Here is a 24164-nt window from a genome sequence, read left to right on the forward strand (position 1 = left end):
TGAGTTCTATAACCCGGTGTGGTCATTGATCCTCGACCAATACTACCCCAAGTATTACTTCAGATATATGTGTTCTTGTGGTTTTTGGATGTGTGTTGCACTGCTGTGGGCTGGGGGAAACCATGTTCCATCAGACAGCGTTCCTGATTCCTGATCTATGGGCCCGGAACGTCAGTGAAGTGGGGTGGACTTCCTGTCGGGACACCGTTGGCCTTTCCGTCGGGACGCCACGTGGCTTTGTTAGCGCGTGGTTTGAATAGGCTGCGCGGGAGAAACGGGTGCTTGTCCTGTCAGCGATCCGAGCGGGCGGGCGGGCGCGAGGAGCCCGGCTCCCGCAGCATCCCCGAGACTCGTCCTCACGAGCCTGCAGACTCGTACCCATTTGGCCGAAACGCATCTTGACTCCATTTTGAAAATTCAATTACTCTAGAAAGGGGCCTTCGCTCAAAACATAAGGGGCCGAACATATTTTCAGCATGACAGAGTTCTTCTTCACGACCCGGGGAAAGTAATTTGAAGTGAACGCTCCGTGAAATACAACGTGTTTCCCATTTGAGCAGAAGCGGAAGTATTTCGGTTCCTGACCCAGTTCCCCGTCTCAATACCGTGCGTAGGAGACCTTTAGTGAAGCTCGGCCAGTCCAGCATCTGCAACTCACACCAAACGGACCGTTTCAGAAGCTCAGAGTCTTTATTCTAGACACCCCCCCCCCCCCGACAGGACCTCGAGAGCGACTCGAACCTCCCTCGTCCATACGCGCTGAAGCGCCCCCTTCAGAAGACACACTGCAGACTGTGGCGCATTTCAACTTCAGCTTTTATTAACAAACATAATATTTACAAAAATAGATCTTGTATTCTTTGGAAAGATATTGTTTGTAGTGTATGCTGAGTGTGACATCACGTCTCGACGTTGAGGACATGAAGGAATACTTTGGGAATGGGGGAGGAAAAGTGTGCAAGGCTTGGTTGGTCTTCCAAAAGCATCACAAGAATAAATACACAACTACAATTATGGCAACTATTTCAATATCTACAAAGGTTTCTTCTCCGTGTAAGGATTGCAGAGCAACATTAGTGGGAAAGTAGAACCATTCCCTGTGGCCAGGCTTATACTTTGGGACCGCCAATATGAGTCGGGACACACTGGGAATGTCGTCCGGCTCGTGTTGGTTAAAGAAAACTAGTGTGGATGGCGTAAAGCTGGCGAATCGATCCCCGCTCAGAGATTCTACCTTGAGATGCTTGTCGTCAACCAAGCCTTCAGGAAAACACCCATTACAATGCCGTGTCACAGGATGGAGTTGGAAAACAAGATGGCTGTCATGCGGCGAGTGACCGCCATGGTCCCTCAGACAGAGCAGAAGGAAACGGAGGAAGAACAGCTGGCAGGGTTTCCACATGTCGCTGCACGTTACTCTGGACTTTATACACTGGATCTGGACATCTTGCTTTGCGTGTCACCATCATGTTTGCTGAAATAATGCGGGTTTATCCCAAAATATATCTTCGCATGATTTCCGAAACCTTTCCTGGTCTGGATGTGATCCAGTTCTTCCTTTTTACACTGTAGGATTTTGCAGAGGTGCGTAGAAACCCTGAGCTGTTAGTATTAAAAAAAAGAAAAGCGCTCGCAGTAAGACAACAGGTGAGGAAAATATGAACAATATATAAAAGAGTAGGATAAAATAAAGACACCCAAAAAAATACAAACACAAAGTATCAAAATCGGATGTACGTATTACCGGAATGGAATAAAAAACATTTAAAATAAAAGAAATGCAACTACGAGGAACAATCACTTCTGAAACAAGAAAAGGGGTGTATAAATATAGAGGTTCTCCTCGCTCCTGCGCTCGTCAGTGTCCTGTATAAAGCCTTGCACATACAGCTTAAGTACATCTTCACTGGATAAAATGCCACGTGCGTTAACTCGCCAGGTCTTTAATGTACAGTATGTGGCGCGTCTGACTCGACGGGGTCTGCGGCCGCCGGAGGAGAAAGCTGAATAAGTACAACCAACATCCGCGCGTTCGCCAATGTACAAATCTATTCAGTGCAACGTCACTTCTGATCACAACTTAACGTGACCACAACCTAGTTATCTGCCAGTGAACTAGTTTCTTTATGTGCTGTGTTTAACATCCATCCATCCATCCATTATCCAAGCCGCTTATCCTGCTCTCAGGGTTGCGGGATGCTGCAGCCTATCCCAGCAGTCACTGGGCGGCAGGCGGGGAGACACCCTGGACAGGCCACCAGGCCATCACAGGGCCCACACACACACACACCTAGGGGCAATTTAGTACGGCCGAGTCGCCTGACCTGCATGTCTTTGGTCTGGTGTGGTCTGGTGTGGTCTGGTGTGGTCTGCTGTGGCGTGTGTCGAAAACACACAAGCCGCCTAGCATAATATAAAGCTTCTCACAGACATGTCAAGCCCACCTTCTCCAGGTTCAGACTGTTCTCACTAGCGGGGCTCTGACTATGGGCGAATCACCGGCGCCCTATAAAGTAACCGGTACACCGCTACCTCACGGGAGAAGGCTTTTTAGCCAAAGGCTAAGGGTGGAGCAACCCCGAACAGAAACCCCCGGAGGAGTAACCCCCCGTAGACTCATTATCATGGCTCACTGGCCTGTGGACACGCCCTGATAATGAGTCAAGGTTACCCCAGTTACGGGTTAAATAACAAAGCTACGGGGATGATGCAGTGTAGTGGATGTGATGTTTCAGCAGAAGAGCCAATCAGTGACCAGCGGTGAAACTCACAAGACGCTGAGCGGAAGAACCCTTTTGTGGTCAACGGTCAGGGTCACCAACTCAGTCGAATCTGATACTGCTCACGTCCATAGTTGTAGTGAAACCTGGACGTGTTTTAGTGAGACTCGTCTTACTAAACAAGCTATCGAAAGATGAGACATCCGAGGACACTCGACCTGATGATGATGATGATGCTGCATGTCATGGGAGGAAACCGGAGCCCCCGGAGGAAACCCACGCAGCCACAGGGAGAACATGCAAACTCCACACAGAGGACGACCCGGGACGACCCCCAAGGTTGGACTACCCCGGGGCTCGAACCCAGGACCTTCTTGCTGTGAGGGGACCCCGTGCTACCACTGTGCCCCCCTGCCGCCCCTGTGTTTAACAATTTAGTTATTTAGTTTCCATTAATCAGCCGTACTAAATTGCCCCTAGATGTGGGTGTGGGCCCTGTGATGGCCTGGCGGCCTGTCCAGGGTGTCTCCCCGCCTGCCGCCCAGTGACTGCTGTGATAGGCTCCAGCATCCCCGCGACCCTGAGAGCAGGATGGGCGGTTTGGATAATGGATGGATGGGTGAATCTGAATTTTCGTTTTGTCAATCGTAGTGTCAGTGTTGTCTACTGTTCAGCCGTGTGACCGTTTTTATTCCGTGTCTCTCACTTAACACATATGATGTATCTGATGTATAGCTTTGACCTGTTTGAAAAGAACAACAAAAACTACTGATAAAAAAAACCACAATTTAAAGCCACCAGTGCCTTATTATTAAATCTATATTAATTTTCTTTACAGTGCACCATCTACTCGAGCAGAAATGGTATAAAAGTAAAATGACCTTAAAGAACCGTCACTGCGTACAAGGTTTGCTCCAGGACACTGAACTCTGCTCTAGAGAGGGAAGGTCAAAAAGTCAAAGGGCCAGGGGTTAGGGGTTAAGGGTCAGGGACGAAGTAATGATGCCGGCCTCAGGAGGTCTCGTTCACCGTTCGCTCCAGCTCTATCACCTTACTACTGCTCTCGTTTACCATGTGTTCCAGAGACCTGAGAGAGAGGGGGAGGAGAGAGAGAGAGAGAGAGGGAGGGAGGGAGGGGGAGAGAGAGACAGAGAGAGAGGGAGGGGGAGAGAGAGGGAGGGAGGGGGAGAGAGAAAACGATAAAGACAGAGAGGGGGAGGGGGAGAGAGAGGGCGAGGGGGAGAGAAAATGATAGATAGAGAGAGAGGGAGGGAGGGGGAGAGAGACAGCGAGAGAGAGAGAGTGGGAGAGGGAGGGGGAGCGAGAGAGAGGCAATGATACAGAGAGAGAGAGAGAGAGAGGGAGAGAGACAGAGAGACAGAGAGAGAGAGGACAAATAAGTTAATTGTCATAAAAATAGAAGAAGGAATGATGAAAACAGATACAAGAAGGGAGAGAAACAATAAAGTAGAAGGACAAAGACAAAGAAAGGTACATTTGAGGTACAAGGGACATCTAAAAAGAAAGGAAGGAAAGATGAATATGCATACCAGACAAGTCTTTACCCAGTCAGGCTTGTCTAAGGTGTAGTGCTGCCAGATGTGTAATGCTACCAGATGTGTGATGCTACCAGATGTGTGATGCTACCAGATTTGTGATGCTACCAGATGTGTGATGCTACCAGATTTGTGATGCTACCAGATGTGTACTACTGCCAGCATCACAATAAATATCTCCTTAAATGTCCTTCTTTCTTTCAAATTGAAAAAAAAAACAAGCAACACACAAACAAGCCTTGAAAGGTGGCTTATACAGACAAATTAGGGGCAGTCCAGTTACCCGGAAGGTCAAAGTTCATATGCGTGCTCGGGCGTTACCTGTGCAGGTCCAGCAGGAGGTTTTTAGGAGTCTGCGTATCGTTGGTGTTGCTTCTTAAAGGCGGATGGGTCTCCACCCTGTCTGACTCCATCACCAGTTTCTTTTGCTCAGAGCGGCGCCACGCTGCCATGACGACGGCGGGCGTATCCTCCCATTGGTCGGGATATTCTCCGCCTAGGCCGAGAAGGTGTGGTTGCTCGTCCTCATAGGTGGACAACAGATTCCTGGACTTAACTGGGGGGGGGGTAAAGTGAGGGGGGGTAGATGGCGAGAAAAAGGATGGAGAGACAAAATCCAGTCAACATAGAATAGTATATAGAGTAAAGCATGAAGGAGAGAGCAGTGTAAAGGGATGACATGGAGGTTATCACTGTGTCTATAGGATTTACAAAAAAAATCTTTTGATTCTTTTGATTTTGAGATACTTTATTGGTCCCAGTGGCGAAATTCTGTTATGGCATTTAACCCATCCCAGCTGTGTAGCTAGGAGCAGAGGGCAGCCGCCCTGCAGCGCCCGGGACCAACTCCAGTTCGTCTTGCCATACCTTGCTCAGGGGCACAGACAGGAGTATTAACCCAAACATGCATGTCTTTCTGATGGTGGGGGAAACCGGAGCACCCGGAGAAACCCCACCGCAGACACGGCGAGAACATGCAAACTCCACACAGAGAACGACCTGGGACGACCCTCAAGGTTGGACAACCCGGGGGTTCGAACCCAGGACCTTCTTTTTTTTTATTGGATTTTCCCCCTTTTTCTCCCCAATTGTACTTGGCCAATTACCCCACTCTTCCGAGCTGTCCCGGTCTCTGCTCCACCCCCTCTGCCGATCTGGGGAGGGCTGCAGACTACCACATGCCTCCTCCGATACATGTGGAGACGCCAGCCACTTGTTTTCACCTGACAGTGAGGAGTTTCACCAGGGGGATGTAGCATGTGGGAGGATCACGCTATTCCCTCCTGCCCCGATCAGGTGCCTCCGACTGACCAGAGGAGGCGCTAGTGCGGCGACCAGGACACATACCCACATCTGGCTTCCCATCTGCAGACACGGCCATTGTGTCTGTAGGGACGCCCGACCAAGCCTGAGGTAACACGGGGAATCGAACTGGCGATCCCAATGTTGGTAGGCAATGGTATAGACTGCCATGCCACCCGGACGTGAACCGAGGACAGCGTTAACCACTGCGCCAATGTGCCGCCCAATGGTCATATTTGAATTGCTAAATACCAGGACCTATGGGGATTCCCTCACCAACATGAGGATCATACAGCTTTTAAAAATAATCTTATCACACACACACACACACACACACACACACACACAAAGAAAACACACGTTCAACTGCACACAAACACAAGTCCTCCCCCGCACTCACTTTGTAGCACTAACGCTAATTGTCTGCCTCTCAAAAAACTACATTGTGTGTGTGTGTGTGTGTGTGTGTGTGTGTGTGTGTGTGTGTGTGTGTGTGAGAGAGAGCGAGCGAGAGAGAGAGAGAGACTGGAGAGGGGGCAGCAGCAGGTCAGCTCTCCTAATAGACTGAACTGAACCTGGTTGAATATCATATCCGGCCTTTTGTTTTTCAATATGGCTATTTATTTTCTCATATATATGTGTGTGTGTGGGAGGGGGGCAGGAGACGAGAGGATGGAGCAAGAAGTCAGCTATTTAAATCACTGTTGCAGTAAATGCAGTGGTGTGGGTGGAGTGTGGTTACAGCCAGCATCATTACAACAGGCCTTCATGGCTTTTTACCTCAGAGCTAATGATGATGGCAGCATAGGTCAACCCTGCCCACTTCCCTTGTTACCTGCCTGTGTGAATGTGTGTATGTGTGTTTGTGTCCATGTACCTGTGTGTTTGTGTGCTTCTATTTGAGTTTACTTAAGAGGCTTCAGGTGCCAGCTGTTCAGAGGAGTCCTCATCTGTGTGTATTTATACGTGTATATGTATGTAGCTGTGTGTACGTGATGAGATGTATTTGCCTGTGTGTATGTGCATGTGTGTGTGTGAGAGACTACCTGTGGCTGTGTAGGAATCTTTAACAGCCAGGTGTTTAGAGACAGAGCCACTCTCGGTGATGGTAGAACAGGGATTTAGACTGCTGGGGTAGAAACTCCCCAGAAACACAGCAAAACACAAAACCACCACCTGTAGAAGGTAAAAGAGCAACATCAGCACACACACACACTTATATATACATATATATATGTATATATATATATTACATTACATTACAGCCATTTAGCCGACGCTTTTATCTAAAGAGACTTACAATAAGTGCATCATTTAATGTAGGAAATCAGGAGAACTACTAGTCGTCAGAGGTCATAAGTGCATCTAAACAAGCATCTAAGAGCAAAACCAGTGCTAAACTAAAAGTGCAAGAAAGAGATTTTTTTTGTTTTTTTAAATGAGTGAATACAATAAGTGCTAAGAACAAGTAACTCATATATATAGTATATATATGAGTGTCTCTTTTAACAAAGTTTATATATATATATATATATATACATGCTTTGCTTTAGGTTGTCCGTCGTGTCCGATGATGACAATCCTGCCTCTGTCACTTGTGAGTCTTCTTATGGCTGTAAAGCCCTATCCGCGATCCACAATGTCTGCCACAGACAGAACAGGTGAAATCACTGACTGGGGGTGTAGGTGTGGTACTGGCTTCATGGCTCTTCAGACGTCTTCTGGTCCGTCGATCACCGCGGTCCTTCTCGAGGTTTTGCACCCCTTGTTGACAGAGCTGCCGCCAGATGGAGCGTTGGGCGGCAGTGTCTTCCAGCTGGCTCGGGTTCAGGCCGCACTTCTTTATGATGGTCTTCAGCTGGTCTTTGTACCGTTTTTTCTGGCCCCCTGCCAAGCGGCGGCCAAGATGTAGCTGGCCATACAGCACTTTACGCGGTAAGCGCTCCTTTGGCATCCTGATGACGTGACCGAGCCATCGAAGTTGGTGCTGGGTGACGGTAGCCTCCATGCTGATGCAGTTGGTCTTGTGGAGTATTTCAGTATGGGGCACTCGGTCACGCCAGGTTATCCTCAGGATGCATTGTAGGCATCTGATGTGGAAGGCCTCAAGCATCCTGAGGTGGTGGCTGTACAGGGTCCACGCCTCACAGCTGTAGAGGAGAGTCGTGATGACAACTGCCAAGTAGACAGATATTTTGGTGTGGAGGTTGAGGTCTTTGTTTTGAAAGACCCTTCTCCTAAGTCTGCCAAAAGAGGATGACGCTTGTTTAATCCGGTTTTGCATCTCCCTGTCGATGCTGCAGTCGTCAGAGAGGAAGCTGCCCAGGTATTTGAAGGATTCCACTGTTGCAAGTGGTTTGTCGGAGATGTTGAAGGTTGGTGAATGAGATGGAGGAGTAGATGCCCACTGGCATACTACTTCAGTCTTTGTCACATTTATAGAGAGCCCCAGCCTACCATACGCCCTTGCAGCAGCTGCAAGGGTAGCTTGTAGTGCCTCGGGTGTGTGGGCCACAACTGCACAGTCATCTGCGTACTGTAACTCAATGATGTGCTCCGATGTCATTTTTGTGACCGCTTGGAGCCTACGGATGTTAAATAGGTTTCCATCTAGTCTGAAGTCCACAGTAACCCCACTGTCCTTCCTGATTTCCTTGTGGAGCAGCAATGTCACACACAGGAGGAAGATGTTAAAAAGAACTGGAGCAAGGATGCACCCCTGACGTACCCCGGTGCACACCCTGAAGGGCTCAGATTCCTGGCCTCCAATGGTCACACGTGCCATCATCCCCACGTGAAATCTTTGAAGGATGTTGACAAACTTTCGTGCACAGCCAAACTTCAGGAGGATGTTCCATAGGATGTCCCTGCTGACTGTGTCGAAAGCCTTTGACAGGTCGATGAAGGCTATGAAGAGGTTCTGATGTTGCTCCCTGCACTTCTCTTGGAGTTGCCGTGCTGTGAACACCATGTCCACAGTACTCCTATTCTTCCTAAACCCACACTGTGACTCAGGCAACAGCTCCTCTGAGATGTGTTTTACCAGCCTGTGTAACATGAGTTTGACCAGGACTTTTCCAGCAACAGCCAGTAGTGAAATGCCACGGCTGTTGCCACAGAGGGACTTGTCTCCTTTGCCTTTATATATGGAGATGATGTTAGCATCCCTCCACTGCTGAGGGACAGTTTCGTTCTTCCATACATGTGAGATGAACAGGAAAAGTGCACGGGTGCAGAGGTAGCCTCCCTGTTTAAAAATCTCTGCAGGGATACTGTCAGGGCCAGGGGTCTTGTTATTTTTCAGCGACCTAACTGCACAATGAACCTCTTCAAAGGTTGGTGGAAGGTCAAGGTCTTGGATGGTGGGGCGGACAGGTAGTTCATCCAAGATCGAGGGATCTGTTGGGGAGGGCTGGTTCAAAAGAGTCTCAAAATGTTCTGCCCATCTTTTTGTGATGAGTTTCTGGTCCTTTATGAGGGTGGTACCGTCATCAGACTTCAGGGGGGAGACAGAGCAGTTTCTTGGGCCGTAGATGGTTTTCACTGCATCATAAAAGTTGTGCATATCATTTCTATCGGCATGGGATTGTATTTCATTTGCCTTCGATATCCACCACTCATTCTGCAGGGCACGCAATTTTGACTGCACCTCTCTCCTGGATGCTTGCCATTGTTGCCGGAGTGTAGCTGATGTGGGATTGTTGAGGACAGCACTGTGTGCTTTATGCATGCCTTTGAGTATGGAAGTTATTGTGCCTGTGTTGTCATTGAACCAGTCTTGGTGTTTTCTGCTCTTGTAACCGATGGATTGGGATGCTGCCTTGTAGAGTCTGGAGCTCACGGAAGACCATTTCCTGTCAATGGAATCATCCGTGCTCAAGAGAAGCTCAATGTCTTCCAGGTTTTCAGCCAGAGAGAGGCGGAGATTGTTCTGGACCTCAGCCTTTTCTAGCCGGGTACAGTCAAGCCTCTTCTTTCCTGACCTTTGGAGACGAACAGCAGGGCGTACCTCCACCTGGAGCCTGGTCATGATGAGCCGGTGATCTGTCCAGCACTCAGCACCTCTCATTGCACGAGTGAGTAAGACGTCTTTTGTATCAGCACGTCTCACAATGATGTAGTCCAATAGGTGCCAATGTTTGGAGCGTGGGTGCATCCAGGATGTTTTGTGCTTATTTTTTAATTGGAAGAGGGTGTTTGTGATGGTCAAGCCATGCTCAGCACAGAGGCTTAGGAGGCGCAGTCCATTTGCATTGACTTTCCCAATGCCATGCCCACCAATGACACCACTCCACACCTTGTTGTCTTTCCCCACTCTGGCATTGAAATCGCCCAGCAAAAAGATCTTGTCCTCCTTGGGTATATGACGGAGAGCCTCATCTAGTGACTGATAGAAGCGGTCCTTTACGTCATCCTCTGATGGCAGTGTTGGTGCATAGGCACCTAGGAGGGTGGCATAACGTTTCTTGGCCAGAGGGATCCTGAGCGACATGAGCCTTTCACTTATGCCAATCGGTGTTTCAGTGAGTCTTGGTAGGAGGCTGTTTTTTATTGCAAATCCCACACCATGCTGATGTTGTCCTCCTGCAGGGTATCCCGTCCAGAAGAAGGTGTAGGTGTCCTCCTTCAGGGAGCCTTCATCCAGGAACCTGGTTTCACTGAGTGCAGCAATGTCAATATTGTAGCGATTGAGTTCCGCTGCAATTAGTGCAGTCCTTCGCTGAGGTCTTTCGGCATTAACGTCCAGCAGAGTTCTTATGTTCCATGTTGCCAGTTTAAAGGGAATTATTTTCTTTTTTTTATTTCGACCGCAGAGTGGAATGTCCCGATAGGTGCGGTAGCCTATCCAGGATGTTTTGAGTGGGCAATGTTTAGGCCACCTTTTCTAGGCCCCTCCCCAGTTGGGGTGAGCAGTGTGGCTCCTAAATAGGGCTGCTCAGATACACAGGGGTCTGCCGAGAGCAGCTGCCACTCAAGCCCAGCTGCTGGCGACCATGAATAGCCCTGTGCCGCTGGCGTGCTGGGGTCTGATTAGGAGCTTCCAGTGCATTCATACCTGCTCCCGTCACCAGACACCCCATCGCCGCCAGACTTTGATCCATATTCCGGTTGCTGGTCTCACCGAGGCAGAGGTGGATACCTGCGCAAAGAGATTATTTACAGTGCCGCTGGGGGTGCGCATGTCCCAGCAGCACTTCTTCACTGTGAGAGGGTGGGATCTGGTGGCAAGGGGGGCCCAAGACGACCAGCACTCTTCCACAGCTGCAGGAGGCTGCCGGAGCTCCAGTCTGTCAGAGGACCGCCTATCGTGCGCCGCCATGCACATTGCTTTTCTCTCAGGGTGTGCTCCCCTAGCCTTTGTCGTCCTACACTTACCCACAAGGCAGTGGGACAGTGGTTGGTCAATGCCAGGGCGTATCCACTTCACATGGGCCTGCGCATTAGACCTCTGGGGACCACTGTAGCTCCGAGATCCCCTACAGTTTAGCCAGGGACCGCAAGGTACCCAGTTACCGTGTGTGGCCACGAGGAGGCACTGCAGGAGTATTGGCGGTAGAGAGGCTATGTACCGGCAGGGGAGACTTACGCACTCGGCTCCTCTTTTCACCCCCACAAAGAGGGCTAGCCGGCGGCAGTAGCTGAGAGCAGAGAGTAGCAAGCAGAAGCAGCATGCAGCATGCACTAACTACAAGCACTACTACCCCAGTATTACTGCACTGACGCATCACACACGCCCTGTGCATCACACACACACATACATACATACATACATACATACATACATACATACATACATATATACATATATATTTATTTATTTGAGTTTTTTCCCAATTTTTTCTCCACAATTGTACTTGGCCAATTACCCCACTCTTCCGAGCCATTCCGGTCGCTGCTCCACCCTCTCTGCCGATCCGGGGAGGGCTGCACACTACCATATGCTTCCTCCCATACCGTGAGGAGTTTCACCAGGGGGACGTAGCGCCTGGGAGGATCACGCTATTCCCCCCAGTTCCCCCTGAACAGGCACCCCAACCGACCAGAGGAGGCGCTAGTGCAGCGCCCAGGACAAATACCCACATCTGGCTTCCCACCAGCAGACACGGCCAATTGTGTCTGTAGGGACACCCAACCAAGCCGGAGGTAACACAGGGATTCAAACCGGTGATCCTCGTGTTGGTAGGCAACGGAATAGACCGCTATGCTACCCAGATGCCCTGATTTTACATATTTTATTTCATTTTCTTTTTATCATCAATCTGAAGTTAGTACACACACACACACACACACACACACACACACACACACACACAGTCTTACCATGAGGCAGGATGATGTCTGTGTGCCAGCCACCCTACAGGACTTGGGGACCTTTGCTGCCACAACGGCCTGTAGAGACTGCAGCTGCTGCAGCAAGGACCTGAGGAGGGAGACAGAGATTATTCAGACCAGAACTTTGCATTCACACACACACAAACACACACACACACACACACACACACACACACACACACACACACGTGGACAGGACAAGGGAGGGACAACAGACAGATACACACATTTGTGCAATGTATACACATACACATATTGAAGTCCTACGAGGCACTTTTGTATTTGTGCATGCACGCACAAATGTGTGCGTGTGTCTGTGTGTGTGTGTAAATGTGTATTTGTGCATGCATGCACAAATGTGTGTGTATTTCTGCATGTATGTAAATATGCATGTGTGTATTTGTGCATGCATGCACAAATGTGTGTGTATTTGTGCATATGTATGTAAATGTGTATGTGTGTGTTTGAACATTGACACACACACACACACACACAACTCATCCATGTATAATGAACACAAACGCTGTGTTAGGCAACAGCTTTAAGCATTTTACACTAAAAACACTTGCTAAACATGTTAAACTGTAGCCAAACACGTACACACACGTACACACACATACATGTACACACACATGTACAGTATTTAAAAAAACAGCTTAACTTTGCAGCGGTACACAGTTTAAATCATATTATTAACTCGACTTCACAATTGGTGAAATCATTTGATAATTTAAAATGCTATTACTCTGACAGCAGCTACTCTGCCTATTTCAACTACTACTCCCACTGCCACTAACAATAACAATAATGATAACGATAATAACATTAATAATGATGATAATAATATGAATGACATAATCACTGTCACACTGTTGCCAGTAAAGTGAGATATAAGCAGGTGACAGTGTGTCTAGGGGTGGACATGCAGCAATCTGGTTGTAGTGGGAGAATTCAAACCAGGCTCTCCAATATTGGAGGGATTTCTCAAACCACTCGGCAACCCTGACTCACACCTGCCTCCATCCACACTCACTTACAGCCCAGAAGGCCTGTCACAATACCTGTAAGTTTGTTAACACAACGGCCTTAAACCACCACAACTTGTTGTTTCTGCCTTAGAGGAAGGATCATCTTTCTTTGTGAACTGCAGGTTTCACCATTCTCTTGTGTTCGTGTGTGTGTGTGTGTGTGTGTGTGTGTGTGTGTGTGTGGGTGGGGTGGGGTGGGGGGGCTGTGTTTGCGTTTGTATGCATGCTGTTATCTCTTACTTGTTGGTGCACTCCAGATTCTCCACTTTTCTGCGCAACTCGCTATTTTCATTGGAGCATGTCTCCACCCTGTGGTCAAACAGCAGCATGACACCATCAGTTTTTTTTTTTAATTGAAATAAAACATAGACGCAATTAACACAATGTATTCTGACCACACATTAAACCCAGCAGCGCAGCAGGGAAAGGATATTAAATAAAATCTCCCTGCCTCCTACACACACTCGCTCCTCTGCATAACACATTCAAGGCACGTGGGTTGTACAGCTCGCTCTGACTCCTGCACTGTTAGTAGCTTTAGAGGGAGGGGAAGACTGCCTCACACAGACTCCCCGTGTGTGTGTGTGTGTGTGTGTGTGTGTGTGTGTGTGTGTGTGTGTTTAGGGGTTGCACGAGTTCCTCATTTTACAACTCGAGTACTCCTTTCCTGAAAAACTGGAGTTCTTGCGTAGTTGCGCGGGGAGGGGTGGGGGTCATGCAGGAGGTGTCTTGCATCAGTTAAAAGACCATGCAGCTACGATGGGGTTGGTCTCAGCACACACAGCAAAGCATAAACTGATATGATAGGAAGACAACACCTGGTCTTACCTTACACACTGGTGAAGTATGGATGATTTTAACGTTGTTGTTACCAACAACGCTACAGTCGCCCAGGATGGCAAGTTCACTTAACAACGTGAGTTTTTCCACTAAGTGTGCTTATCGTGTTGAGATATAGCGGCTGGGGTTTTTTTGTTGTTGTAAATTTGGTGGAACCTGGTCGTCATTAGTAAGCCCAACCGACTTACAAATGAAATTAGTCATATTTGGTTGTATCTATTTTTTAGAAGCGTTGTGTTGTGCTGTCCAGACGAACTGATTCAACTTTCTGGGGTCATAGCCTCGTCCGTTATATGACAGACCTCGATGTTGGAGCCGTCCTTGATCTACCCTTTCAAACAATCAATTTACCCTTTCTGCCGTCGCCACCCTTCCTCTCATGTACCAGGGGCTCTAACTGGAACCCGAGTGTGTCAGATGTGGCATCACACGAGTCACGATTACTCGATCTGACTGCAGGAACTTGAGAACTGACGCAACGGCTTGAGAACTCGAACGCTCGAGTGCCCTGTGCAACCCCTAGTGTGTGTGTGTGTGGGGGGGGGGGGGGGTAGGGAAGTGTCCCCAGACTGATGCAGCCATTTTTTTTAATTTATAAATTTATTTCTGATTTTTCCTTTTCTCCCAATTTAGTGGCCAATCGATCCCTATTCTAGTTCAAACACCCACCCTCGTACTGCATGCGTTCGCCAACTGCATCTCTCCGGCCGGCAGTCTGGCAGGAGACGCATCGCCACTTCCGTGACAAGGCGAATCCAGACGGAACCACTGCTTTTTACCCACACACACACACACAGATGCATTCCTGTGACGAACACAAGCCGACTCCGCCCCCCCTCCCGAAGACAGCGCTGCCAATTATTGCTGCTTCACCGAGTCCGGCCATAGTCGGATCTGACGAGACCGGGGCGCGAACCGACACAAAGCCGATGCTTAGACTGCTACACCACCGCGGACTGATGCAGCCATTTTCCCATGAAAGGAGGAGGAGGAGTCTTACTTCTTCTCCAGGGCATCCATGTACTCTTTCTTCTTTCTGCGACTCTCCTGAGCGGAGATCTGAAGGGTGTAGAGGGTGGGGGGGGGGGTTGAGTGGAGAGAGAGTGAAAGGAAGAGAGAACGTCGTGCAGTGAGGAAGGGCGGGTTGAAAATAAAGACAGACAGTAGGGAGGAAGGTTGAAACAGAGAAGGAGAGGAAAGGAGAAGAATATGAAGGTCAGAGAGGAAGAGAGGAAGAGGAAGAGGAAGAACGGTGTTAGGAGGTTTTTGCAACAGACATTTCAAACAAGTGGAATCACCGTAATGCTAACGTCTAATGACATACACAAATTGTGTGTGTGTGTGTTGACATACGCACCTTATTTTTGATCTTCCTGCGGATCTTCTTCAGCGCCTTCTCCTCGGCCTTGGTGAGGGGCAGTTTGGTGGGGACGGGGTAACCTTCGGCGACTAGAGTACGACGCTCCTCTTCAGTCAGAATCAAAGGTCCCGACCCCTGCAGCTTCTGACAAACACCAGATGTGCAGAAATAAAATACAAAACCATTTTTAAAAACTGACCCACATGTCGAGGGGATGCTGTGCATCGCATCTGAAAAGCTGGACGGGAAGAGCACCACCTGGAAAAACCTCCTCAGTACTGCAGAAGAGTTCCTCCACCCACCTGAGGTGGTGTCTTTATTTGTTGAATGAAAAATGAAATGCAGACTGAGTGATGAAATGATCAGGTATTTCATAATTTTTTTTTTTTGGGATCCCCCCTCCCTTTTTCTCCCCAATTGTACTTGGCCAATTACCCCACTCTTCCGAGCTGCCCCGGTCGCTGCTCCACCCCCTCTGCCGATCCGGGGAGGGCTGCAGACTACCACATGCCTCCTCCGATACAGTGGAGTCACCAGCCACTTCTTTTCACCTGACAGTGAGGAGTTTCACCAGGGGGACATAGAGCGTGGGAGGATCACGCTATTCCCCCCAGTTCCCCCTCCCCCACGACCGACCAGAGGAGGCGCTAGTGCAGCGACCAGGACACATACCCACATCTGGCTTCCCGCCCGCAGACATGGCCAATTGTGTCTGTAGGAACGCCCGACCGAGCCGGAGGTAAGACGGGGATTCGAACCGGCGATCCCTGTGTTGGGAGGCAACGCAATAGACCGCTATGCTACCCGGACACCCGGGTGTTTCTTAATTTTAACTGGTCAAGTCAAGTCAATTTTGAAGATGTAAGACACATAAAAGTGCGGTCAGGGTTTTATTGGCTTTAACAGCACTGATGGAAACACATCTGCTTGAGAACTGGATGAAACCAAACACTGTTTACTACAACAGAAAATAAACTAGACTAAATTACAACAACATGGGGAATGAGTACTTCTGTACTCTAACCAGACTTACGTGAGGGGCAGTGAGGAGGGGGGAGTTGGAGAGGGAGGAAGGGGCACGCTGCGCCACCTTCAGGGTGGGCTGTGAAGGTGTGGGGCTGTCAGGGGAGGGGGGGCAGGAGAGACTGGGTGGGGCGTGCACGGGGCTCTGGCTGCCCTCGGAGTCACTGCCGTGGGAACTGGGAGGGGTGGGAGGCATGTGAAGCGACTCCAGACCTGAAATGGAAAGCCGGTCACAGGTTAGAGAGCTGCTCATCTGGGCATATGCAAAGTACCGCTAACGGGTTTTGCTTGGCTAGTTGTCTCGCTGTTAGCCTGTTAGCATCCATCTGTGACCAACAACCATTTACTGCCATTTCCACACATTCTACTGTTAGTGGATACAGAAAAATATACGACAAGTCAACATCATACCAGACCTACAAACTGTAAAATACAAGACAACATTTCCACATTTTCATGGTAGAGAATGTCAACCAGTGGACGAGAAGTTCCAGTAAGTAGCCAGCAGGGGGCCTCAAAGAACTGTGTTCATTAATACAATGTGTAGTGTAATAATGAGACAAAAACATGAGAAAAAAGTAGTGCAGAGAGAGACAGAGAGACAGAGACAGCGTGCAGAGAGAGAGAGAGAGAGAGAGAGAGAGAGAGAGAGAGAGAGACAGAGTGCAGAGAGAGAGAGAGACAGAGTGCAGAGAGAGAGAGAGACAGAGAGACAGAGTGAGAGAGAGACACAGAGACAGAGTGCAGAGAGAGAGAGACAGAGAGATAGAGACAGAGTCTGAGAGACACACAGAGAGACAGAGTGCAGAGAGAGAGAGACAGAGAGAGAGGCAGAGAGAGAGAGAGAGAAACAGAGAGAGAGACAGAGTGCAGAGAGAGAGAGACAGAGAGAGAGACAGAGAGCGCAATGTGAATTTGATATGTGTTTAATATGTGATATAATGTTTCAGTCTTTTGCAAACTGCTTTGGCAATGGCATATTTTTAGTTCACGCCAATAAAGCTATTTGAATTGAAGTGAATTGAGTGCAGAGAGAGACAGAGAGAAAGAGAGAGAGAGAGAGACTGGTCATATTTACTGACCTTTGGGTGAGAGATTGAGGAACTGGTCCACTTCATGGGGCTCTAGTTTAATCTGAGGAATAACACTCTCCTCCTTAACACACACACACACACACACACACACACACACACACACACACACACACACACACACACACACACACACACACACACAGTAAGACTCCACAATACAGAGACGTGTCCCCACAACATATATATTTGTATTCGGTGTGTGAAGTCTTCTGTACAAACTGAGCTGACTTAAACATGCAGACTGTGTATCAGTTGCTTTTATATTGTGTGTGTGTGTGTGTGTGTGTGTGTGTGTGAAACTGCACGTGTGTGTTCACGCTGTACACTTTCCACCCTTGTCACAGTCACCTTGATGACCTTGGCCTGGTTATGCTTGGCGGCGACGGCGGTGGGTGCTGGTGCAGCTGGAGGGGCAGATGCGGGGCCCTCGGCCATTTGGGGCCCCTCAGTGGTGGTCAGGGACAAGGAGAGGGTGGAGATGAGGGAGGGAGACTCGCACAGGAGGCCTTCCATGGCCTCCTCCTGTTCCATGGGCCACTCCCCCGAATCCCCGCCGTCAGACTCGGCTAGAGAAAACAAATACATTCATTAGTATTTCACTCCTCTAGGTATACCGTGTGTACTATACTAATGTATACTGTGTGTACTAACTAATGTATACTGTGTGTACTATATGAGTACTAATACTGAGCTACACCCTCTTTTATATCACCTACATCCTGTGACTTAGATCAGTATTTCTGAATCCCTTCAGGATTTCCAAGGATTTGACAGGTGTAATTTTTTGATTTCCCCCCTTATTTCTCACCCATACCCCACTCTTCTGAGCTGCCCCGGTCGCTGCTCCACCCTCTCTGCTGATCCGGGGAGGGCTGCAGACTACCACATGCCTCCTCCCATACATGTGGAGTCACCAGCCGCTTCTTTTCACCTGACAGTGAGGAGTTTCACCAGGGGGACATAGCACATGGGAGGATCACGCTATTCCCCCCAGTCCCCCACCCCCCCTGAACAGGCGCCCCGACCGACCAGAGGAGGTGCTAGTGCAGCGACCAGGACACATTCCCACCCACAGACACGGCCAATTGTGTCTGTAGGGACGCCCGACCGAGCCGGAGGTAACACGGGGATTCGAACCAGCGATCCCCGTGTTGGTAGGCAAGGGAACCGACCGCCATGCTACCCGGACAAGTCGGGTGTAATTAACATATGAATACGTGAACACATGAGTATAAATGTACAGATAGAGGGTCTCGCCTCACTCTGGTATCCCACCCTCCCTTTCTCTCTCATCCCTCCTTTTCTTCTCTCATCTACCACCAACACGCTCTCACTAGCTCACTGCTGCAGCCCAAACCCAGGATAAAATAGTAATCAGCAGTCAACAACAGATAAAGTCTTTTTCTTTCTCTCTTCCGTCTGTGTCTATTCCTGCCTTCCATGTCTTCTGCAGTCCCTCCGTTTGTCCCCCATCCAGGTAACCTGATATTATTTGTACTTTGCTATCTGATGCTCTCCGGTACAGCGGCACAGGGCGGATTAGCATGAGCCTTTACAACACAGGAAGTGGCTTTGTGTCCTTGTGCTCCCTCACTTCCTCCTCCATAATTCCATCGGTTCAACTGTGCATCATCACCCCCTCCATCTCTCCAACCATTTTTTTTTTGCTGGTAGCCATAGCAACATGTACCCTGGCTCTGCTAACTAACAGAAGCTAAGAAGGTGTGGGCTTGGCTAGTACTTGGGATGGGAGACCTCTCGGGGAAACCGAGTTGCTGCCGGAAGTGGTGTTGCTGGGCCAGTAGGGGGCAGTCTTCCCTCTGGTCCTAACAAAAACAACAAATATCAAATCTCAATACCCCAGTGCAGCGACGGGGACACTGCGCTGTGGGAGATGCCGTCCTTCAGATGACACGTTACACCGAGGTCCTGACTCACTGTGGTCAGCGTTCTGGTGCAAAATGGCTGTCGTGCATCACCCAGGTGGTGCTACACATTGGTGGTGGTTGAAGTGAGTTACCCCCCTCAATGTGAAGCATTCTGGGTGTCTAAAAAAGCACTATATAAATTTAATGATTATGATTATTATTATTACTGTTATTATTATTATTATTATTATTATTTCTCAAAGCATTCATAGCCTTGCTCTCAATTGGGTTCCAATACAGGATATTGGCAGTCCTTTGTCACCACTGTGAGCGCCAATGACTACCCTTATCTGACTTAATGCTCTGTCCCTGCCATGTCAGAGCACCCCACCTAACCACTACCCTCCACCCACGGCACCCAAACCCCCACCGTCTGTGTCCTACCGGCGTCGCTGCCTTGCTCTCCGTTGAGGTGCGACAGGGGGGACTGGGGCCGGCTGTCCCCGCAGAGCGAGTAGCTGTGCTCGGCCGTGATGTGGGGGGGCAGGGGGGAGGAGGGGGAGAGGTCGCTGCCGTCCTCGCCCTCCATGGCCTCCACTCCGCCTCTCACCCCGGACAGGAAGGGGTCGCTGAGCAGCTGGCCCAGCAGGGCATCCTGGGAAAGGTCGTCAAGGAGCTCGGAGAAGTGCTAAGGAGAGAGGGGAGAAAGAGAGAGGGTGAGGGACTAATTATAAGTCAAGTGTGTCATTTTCAGACAGCTATGTACTTAGACCCCCGCCTCCACCACCTAGTCCACTACCCCCCCCACAGACACACACACACGCGTCATACGAGCCCACTAGTAATTATAATGCTATATAATAAGCAGCTCCACCTCGTCTGTAATTGGTGACCTGTAAAGTCTTTTTATAACTAGCAGCACTTTCATTTCAGCTTTCCCCCTCCTCCCCCTGCGGCGGCAGCAGACAGCCAATAAAAAAAAAACAACAACCCCTAAAGCCATAACGCTCCGACAGCAAATGCATCTCACCCCCCATTCAGAGGTGCCCTCGTTTCACCAGTCCTCATCTCCCAGTGTGTGCACACCTGTGTGTGTGTGTGTGTATGGGGGGGGGGGGTGTCTCAGTGTGGTTAGACAGGCGGGGGTGAAAGACATCCCTTTCTTCTGTCCTCGATTCTTCTTTCATCCCCCCAATCATTTCCCTCCTACTTGAGAACATTCCAGACTCCACATTCCTACCTCCACCTCCACCCCCCTCCCTCCATCCGTTCTCCAACTCTCTCAGTCCTCGTTTTTCAACAGCATGCACGTTGTGTGTGTGTGTGTGTGTGTGTGTGTGTGTGTGTGTGTGTGTGTGTGTGTGTAGTGGGTGGGTTGGGGTGGAGGCTATGCAGGTTAAGACAGGCCTTCTATTCTCCATCTGCTATTCCTTTTCAGGTAGTATGGCTAAAGGAACCCACACTAGACATAGCAACCTCCTGCAGGAGACAGCACAGTATCCTACAGCTGTCTTACTTTATGTGTGTGTGTGTGTCCATATTCATAATGGGCTAAAATATTTTAGATTTATATAGTAATAGCTTACTTAATATTAGACTCAGTCTTAACATCTTACTTCTCGCTGCAGAACAACAGTACTGTACACAGTAGGCCTGTGGGTCTCCTCCTGGGGGATCCCAAGGCGTTCCCAGGCCAGATTGGACATGTAGTCCCTCCAGCGAGTTCTGGGTCTACCCCGGGGTCTCCTCCCAGTTGGCCGTGCCTGGAAAACCTCCAAAGGAAGGCACCCAGGAGGCATGCTGATCAGATGCCCGAACCACATCAACTGGCTCCTTTTGATGCGAAGGAGCAGCGGCTGTAGTCCGAGCTCCCTCCGGATGTCCGAGCTCCTCACCCTATCTCTAGAGGCTAAGCCCAGACACCCTACGGAGGAAACTCATTTCAGCCGCTTGTATCCGTGATCTCACCCTTTCAGTCACTACCCAAAGCTCATGACCATAGGTGAGGGTTGGAACGAAGACTGACTGGTAAATTGAGAGCTTTGCCTTCCAGCTCAGCTTCCTCTTCACCACAACGGTCCAGTACAGCGTCCACATTACTGCTGATGCTGCACCAATCTGCCTGTCAATCTCCCGCTCCATCCTACCCTCACTCGTGAACAAGACCCCGAGATACTTGAACTACTTCACTTGAGGTAACAACTCATCCCAAACCCGGAGGGAGCAATCCACCATTTCCTGGACTTGAAGGTGCTGACTCTCATCCTGGCCATTTCACACTCAGCCCCAGTGTGCACTGGAGGTTATGTTCTGATGAAGCCAACAAAACCACATCATCTGCAAAGAGCAGAGAGGCAATTCTGAAGTTCCCAAAATGGACACACTCCTCACCTTGGCTGCGCCTTGAGATCCTGTCCATGAATACCACAAACAGAATCGAAGACAAGGCACAACCTCAGCGGAGTCCGACACCCACCGAAAATGTGTTTGACTTTGTGTCGAGAATGTGGACACAGCTCTCTGGGAAAGTCTACTCTAGGGTGCTGGAAAGGAGGCTCCGACCGATTGTCGAACCTCAGATCCAGAAGGAACAATGAGGATTCCGTTCTGGCTGTGAAACAACAGACCAACTCGATGCTACGTACAACCCAAATGTCCACTTGGTGTCATAGAAGGAAAAAAAACAACAACAACATAATACATGTTTAGCGATAAAATTTTGATAACATTTTTGATAAAAGTTTGATCCCGGAAAAAAAGTTAATAGCACGCAAACTGGGGGAAAAAAGATGAAGCAAACGTGTAATTAAAACAAAATTTATCAGCGGCATCACCTGCTGAAAAATTACAGGGGAAACACAGATGGAGAAACACCTGCTATGAAGTAGGGGGCCTCCTCCAAGACATTCCTTCACTCAGCTGAGACTAAGGCGAACAGGCCACCACAGGCTATACAACAGCAACCCACTGCTTAAAAATGACCCCGACTAACACTGCAGAATCTTACATGCATTCCTAGCCTAGCTTCTGACAGTCAGTCATATGCTCCTGTTAACAAGCTTTGGGTTTATCTCCGCGTCTCTGCTGTCTGTCTACGGCTCAGTGGACCTGGATCACACACAGTTTGCATGTGTCAATGTGGTTGGTGTTTGGTTCACCACCTACACACCAGACGTCCATCTTTCCGCTTCCGGTGTGGGAAAATGGCAGTGCAAATTCACGTGTGCAGCGGCCTCACCCAGTACCGGTGTGGGAAGAATTTACATTTGCAGCGGCTTCACCCAGTACCATCCATGCAGTGTCTTTGTCCATGTCTAAGTTTGTCTTCGTTTGATGGCTGGGAGAGCTGGCACTGGACAGGCTGGGAGAGCTTGGTCCTGCACGTCCTGTGGGCCCAGGGACCACGGCCCTGCCTGGAGCTGCGCCCGAAGAGGAAACACTGATGGCGGTCTGACAGGACGCGGAAGCGGGGCAGGCTAAGTTAACTGCTAGTCCATGCAGACCGGCAGTTCCGATAACACCGAAGGCAGTCTGGCGGTGGTCTGGCCTGGCCTTGACTGTGTTTTTAGTGTCGTCGTGTGGAGTGCGGGGAGGTGTGTCGAAGGTGTCTGGCTGGGAGAGCTGGCGTTGGATTGGCTCAGGGAGTGATCTGCTGTCTCCTGTGGGCCCAAGGACCACGGCCATGACCGGAGCTAGGCCCGAAGAGGAACACCAAGGGCGGCTTGACAGGACACGGAAGTGGGGCAGGCTAAGCTAACTGCTAGCCCATGCAGACCGGCAGTTCCGACAGTCATCCTGGCTGGCGTTCGTTCTCCTGGACAGTGATTTTTTTTTCTAAGTTTAGATATACTATGTGTTAGTTTGGATATGTGTTCTTGTAATTCTTATAATATGTGTTTTTGTCTTTGTGTTGCACTGCTGTGGGCTGGGGGAAATTATGTTTCGTTTCATTTCATGTGCGCAAGTACATGAAGTGAAACGACAAATAAAAGTGTTTCCGATTCTGATTTCTGATCTTCTCTCCGGTCCTTTCTGTCATTGTGTCATTCGTACCACAGTACTGAGTACAGCAGAAACTCCATGTTACCATCCATTTCACATTTTGTATCTCTCTCTCTCTCTTGTTACATGCTCATTATTAAAAGGTCATCCTTCTGAGTCAAAGCAGTGTGTGTGTGGGGGGGGTGTAACAATGTGTTATTGTCTATGGGAGCAGAGAGTGGAGACAAAGGCATTCAAGGCAAAACCCCTTGTTGCACTGTCGTGCTGTCTCCCACAGACGGCAACAAGAACAAGAGGGACATTTTCCAGACCATTAGTCTGTGACTTCTCATTACTTTGCACTGCACAGGGGATAAATGTGGAAAACACAATAAAACCAGTAGAGCGGGCAGGGTTTTTTTTTTTCCAGGGGCAAGACAATTTATCCGGCCAACACTTCTTGTCCTTGCTGGACGATCGGTTTTTAAACTTAGGCCTGGGAATACACAAGATAGCATGGTATTTGAATTTAATGGACAGAGAGCATCTTTTTAACTTGCACGTGTCCTGACTCGGCCTTGGTGCTTGAGTGTGACACCACAACCTAATGAACTCCATCTACTCCAGAGTTCTGCCCCCAGGCAGACTGAGTGGCCATCAGCCAATAGGAATATTGGCTGCATGGGGCGGCCTCGCTTCTGTCAATACATTTTAATATCCATTATCTGAACCACTTATCCTGCTCTCAGGGTTGCGGGGATGCTGGAGCCTATCCCAGCAGTCACTGGACGGCAGGCGGGGAGACACCCTGGACAGGCCAGCAGACTATCACAGGGCTGACACACATAAACACGCACACGCACACACACACACACACACACACACACACACACACACACACACACACACACACACACACACACACACACACACACACACAAACATTCATACCTACGGACAATTTAGTACAGCCGATCCACCTGACCTACATGTCTTTGGACTGTGGAAGGAAACCCACACAGACACGGGGAGAACATGTAAACTCCATACAGGATGACC

At 49.3% G+C, this 24164-nt stretch overlaps 1 protein-coding gene across 2 annotated transcripts in view; it reads right to left on the reverse strand.

Annotated features, from left to right (window-relative positions):
• Positions 1-3279: 3279 nt before the first annotated feature.
• The window catches only part of creb3l2 (cAMP responsive element binding protein 3-like 2), a 51973-nt gene continuing 31088 nt past the window's right edge, over positions 3280-24164 (reverse strand). For both annotated transcript variants that reach the window (XM_056277229.1, XM_056277228.1), the window contains exons 2-12: positions 19569-19812; positions 17605-17822; positions 17245-17317; positions 16173-16375; positions 15137-15283; positions 14780-14838; positions 13180-13248; positions 11900-11999; positions 6625-6754; positions 4598-4832; positions 3280-3807 (exon numbers count right to left, since the gene is read on the reverse strand). In XM_056277229.1, the coding sequence (XP_056133204.1) occupies positions 3732-3807; positions 4598-4832; positions 6625-6754; positions 11900-11999; positions 13180-13248; positions 14780-14838; positions 15137-15283; positions 16173-16375; positions 17245-17317; positions 17605-17822; positions 19569-19812 (1554 nt within the window). In that variant the 3' untranslated portion in view covers positions 3280-3731. The remainder of the gene's footprint in view (positions 3808-4597; positions 4833-6624; positions 6755-11899; positions 12000-13179; positions 13249-14779; positions 14839-15136; positions 15284-16172; positions 16376-17244; positions 17318-17604; positions 17823-19568; positions 19813-24164) is intronic.

The sequence above is a fragment of the Lampris incognitus genome, chromosome 3, assembly GCF_029633865.1.
Source record: "Lampris incognitus isolate fLamInc1 chromosome 3, fLamInc1.hap2, whole genome shotgun sequence".
NCBI lineage: Eukaryota > Metazoa > Chordata > Actinopteri > Lampriformes > Lampridae > Lampris > Lampris incognitus.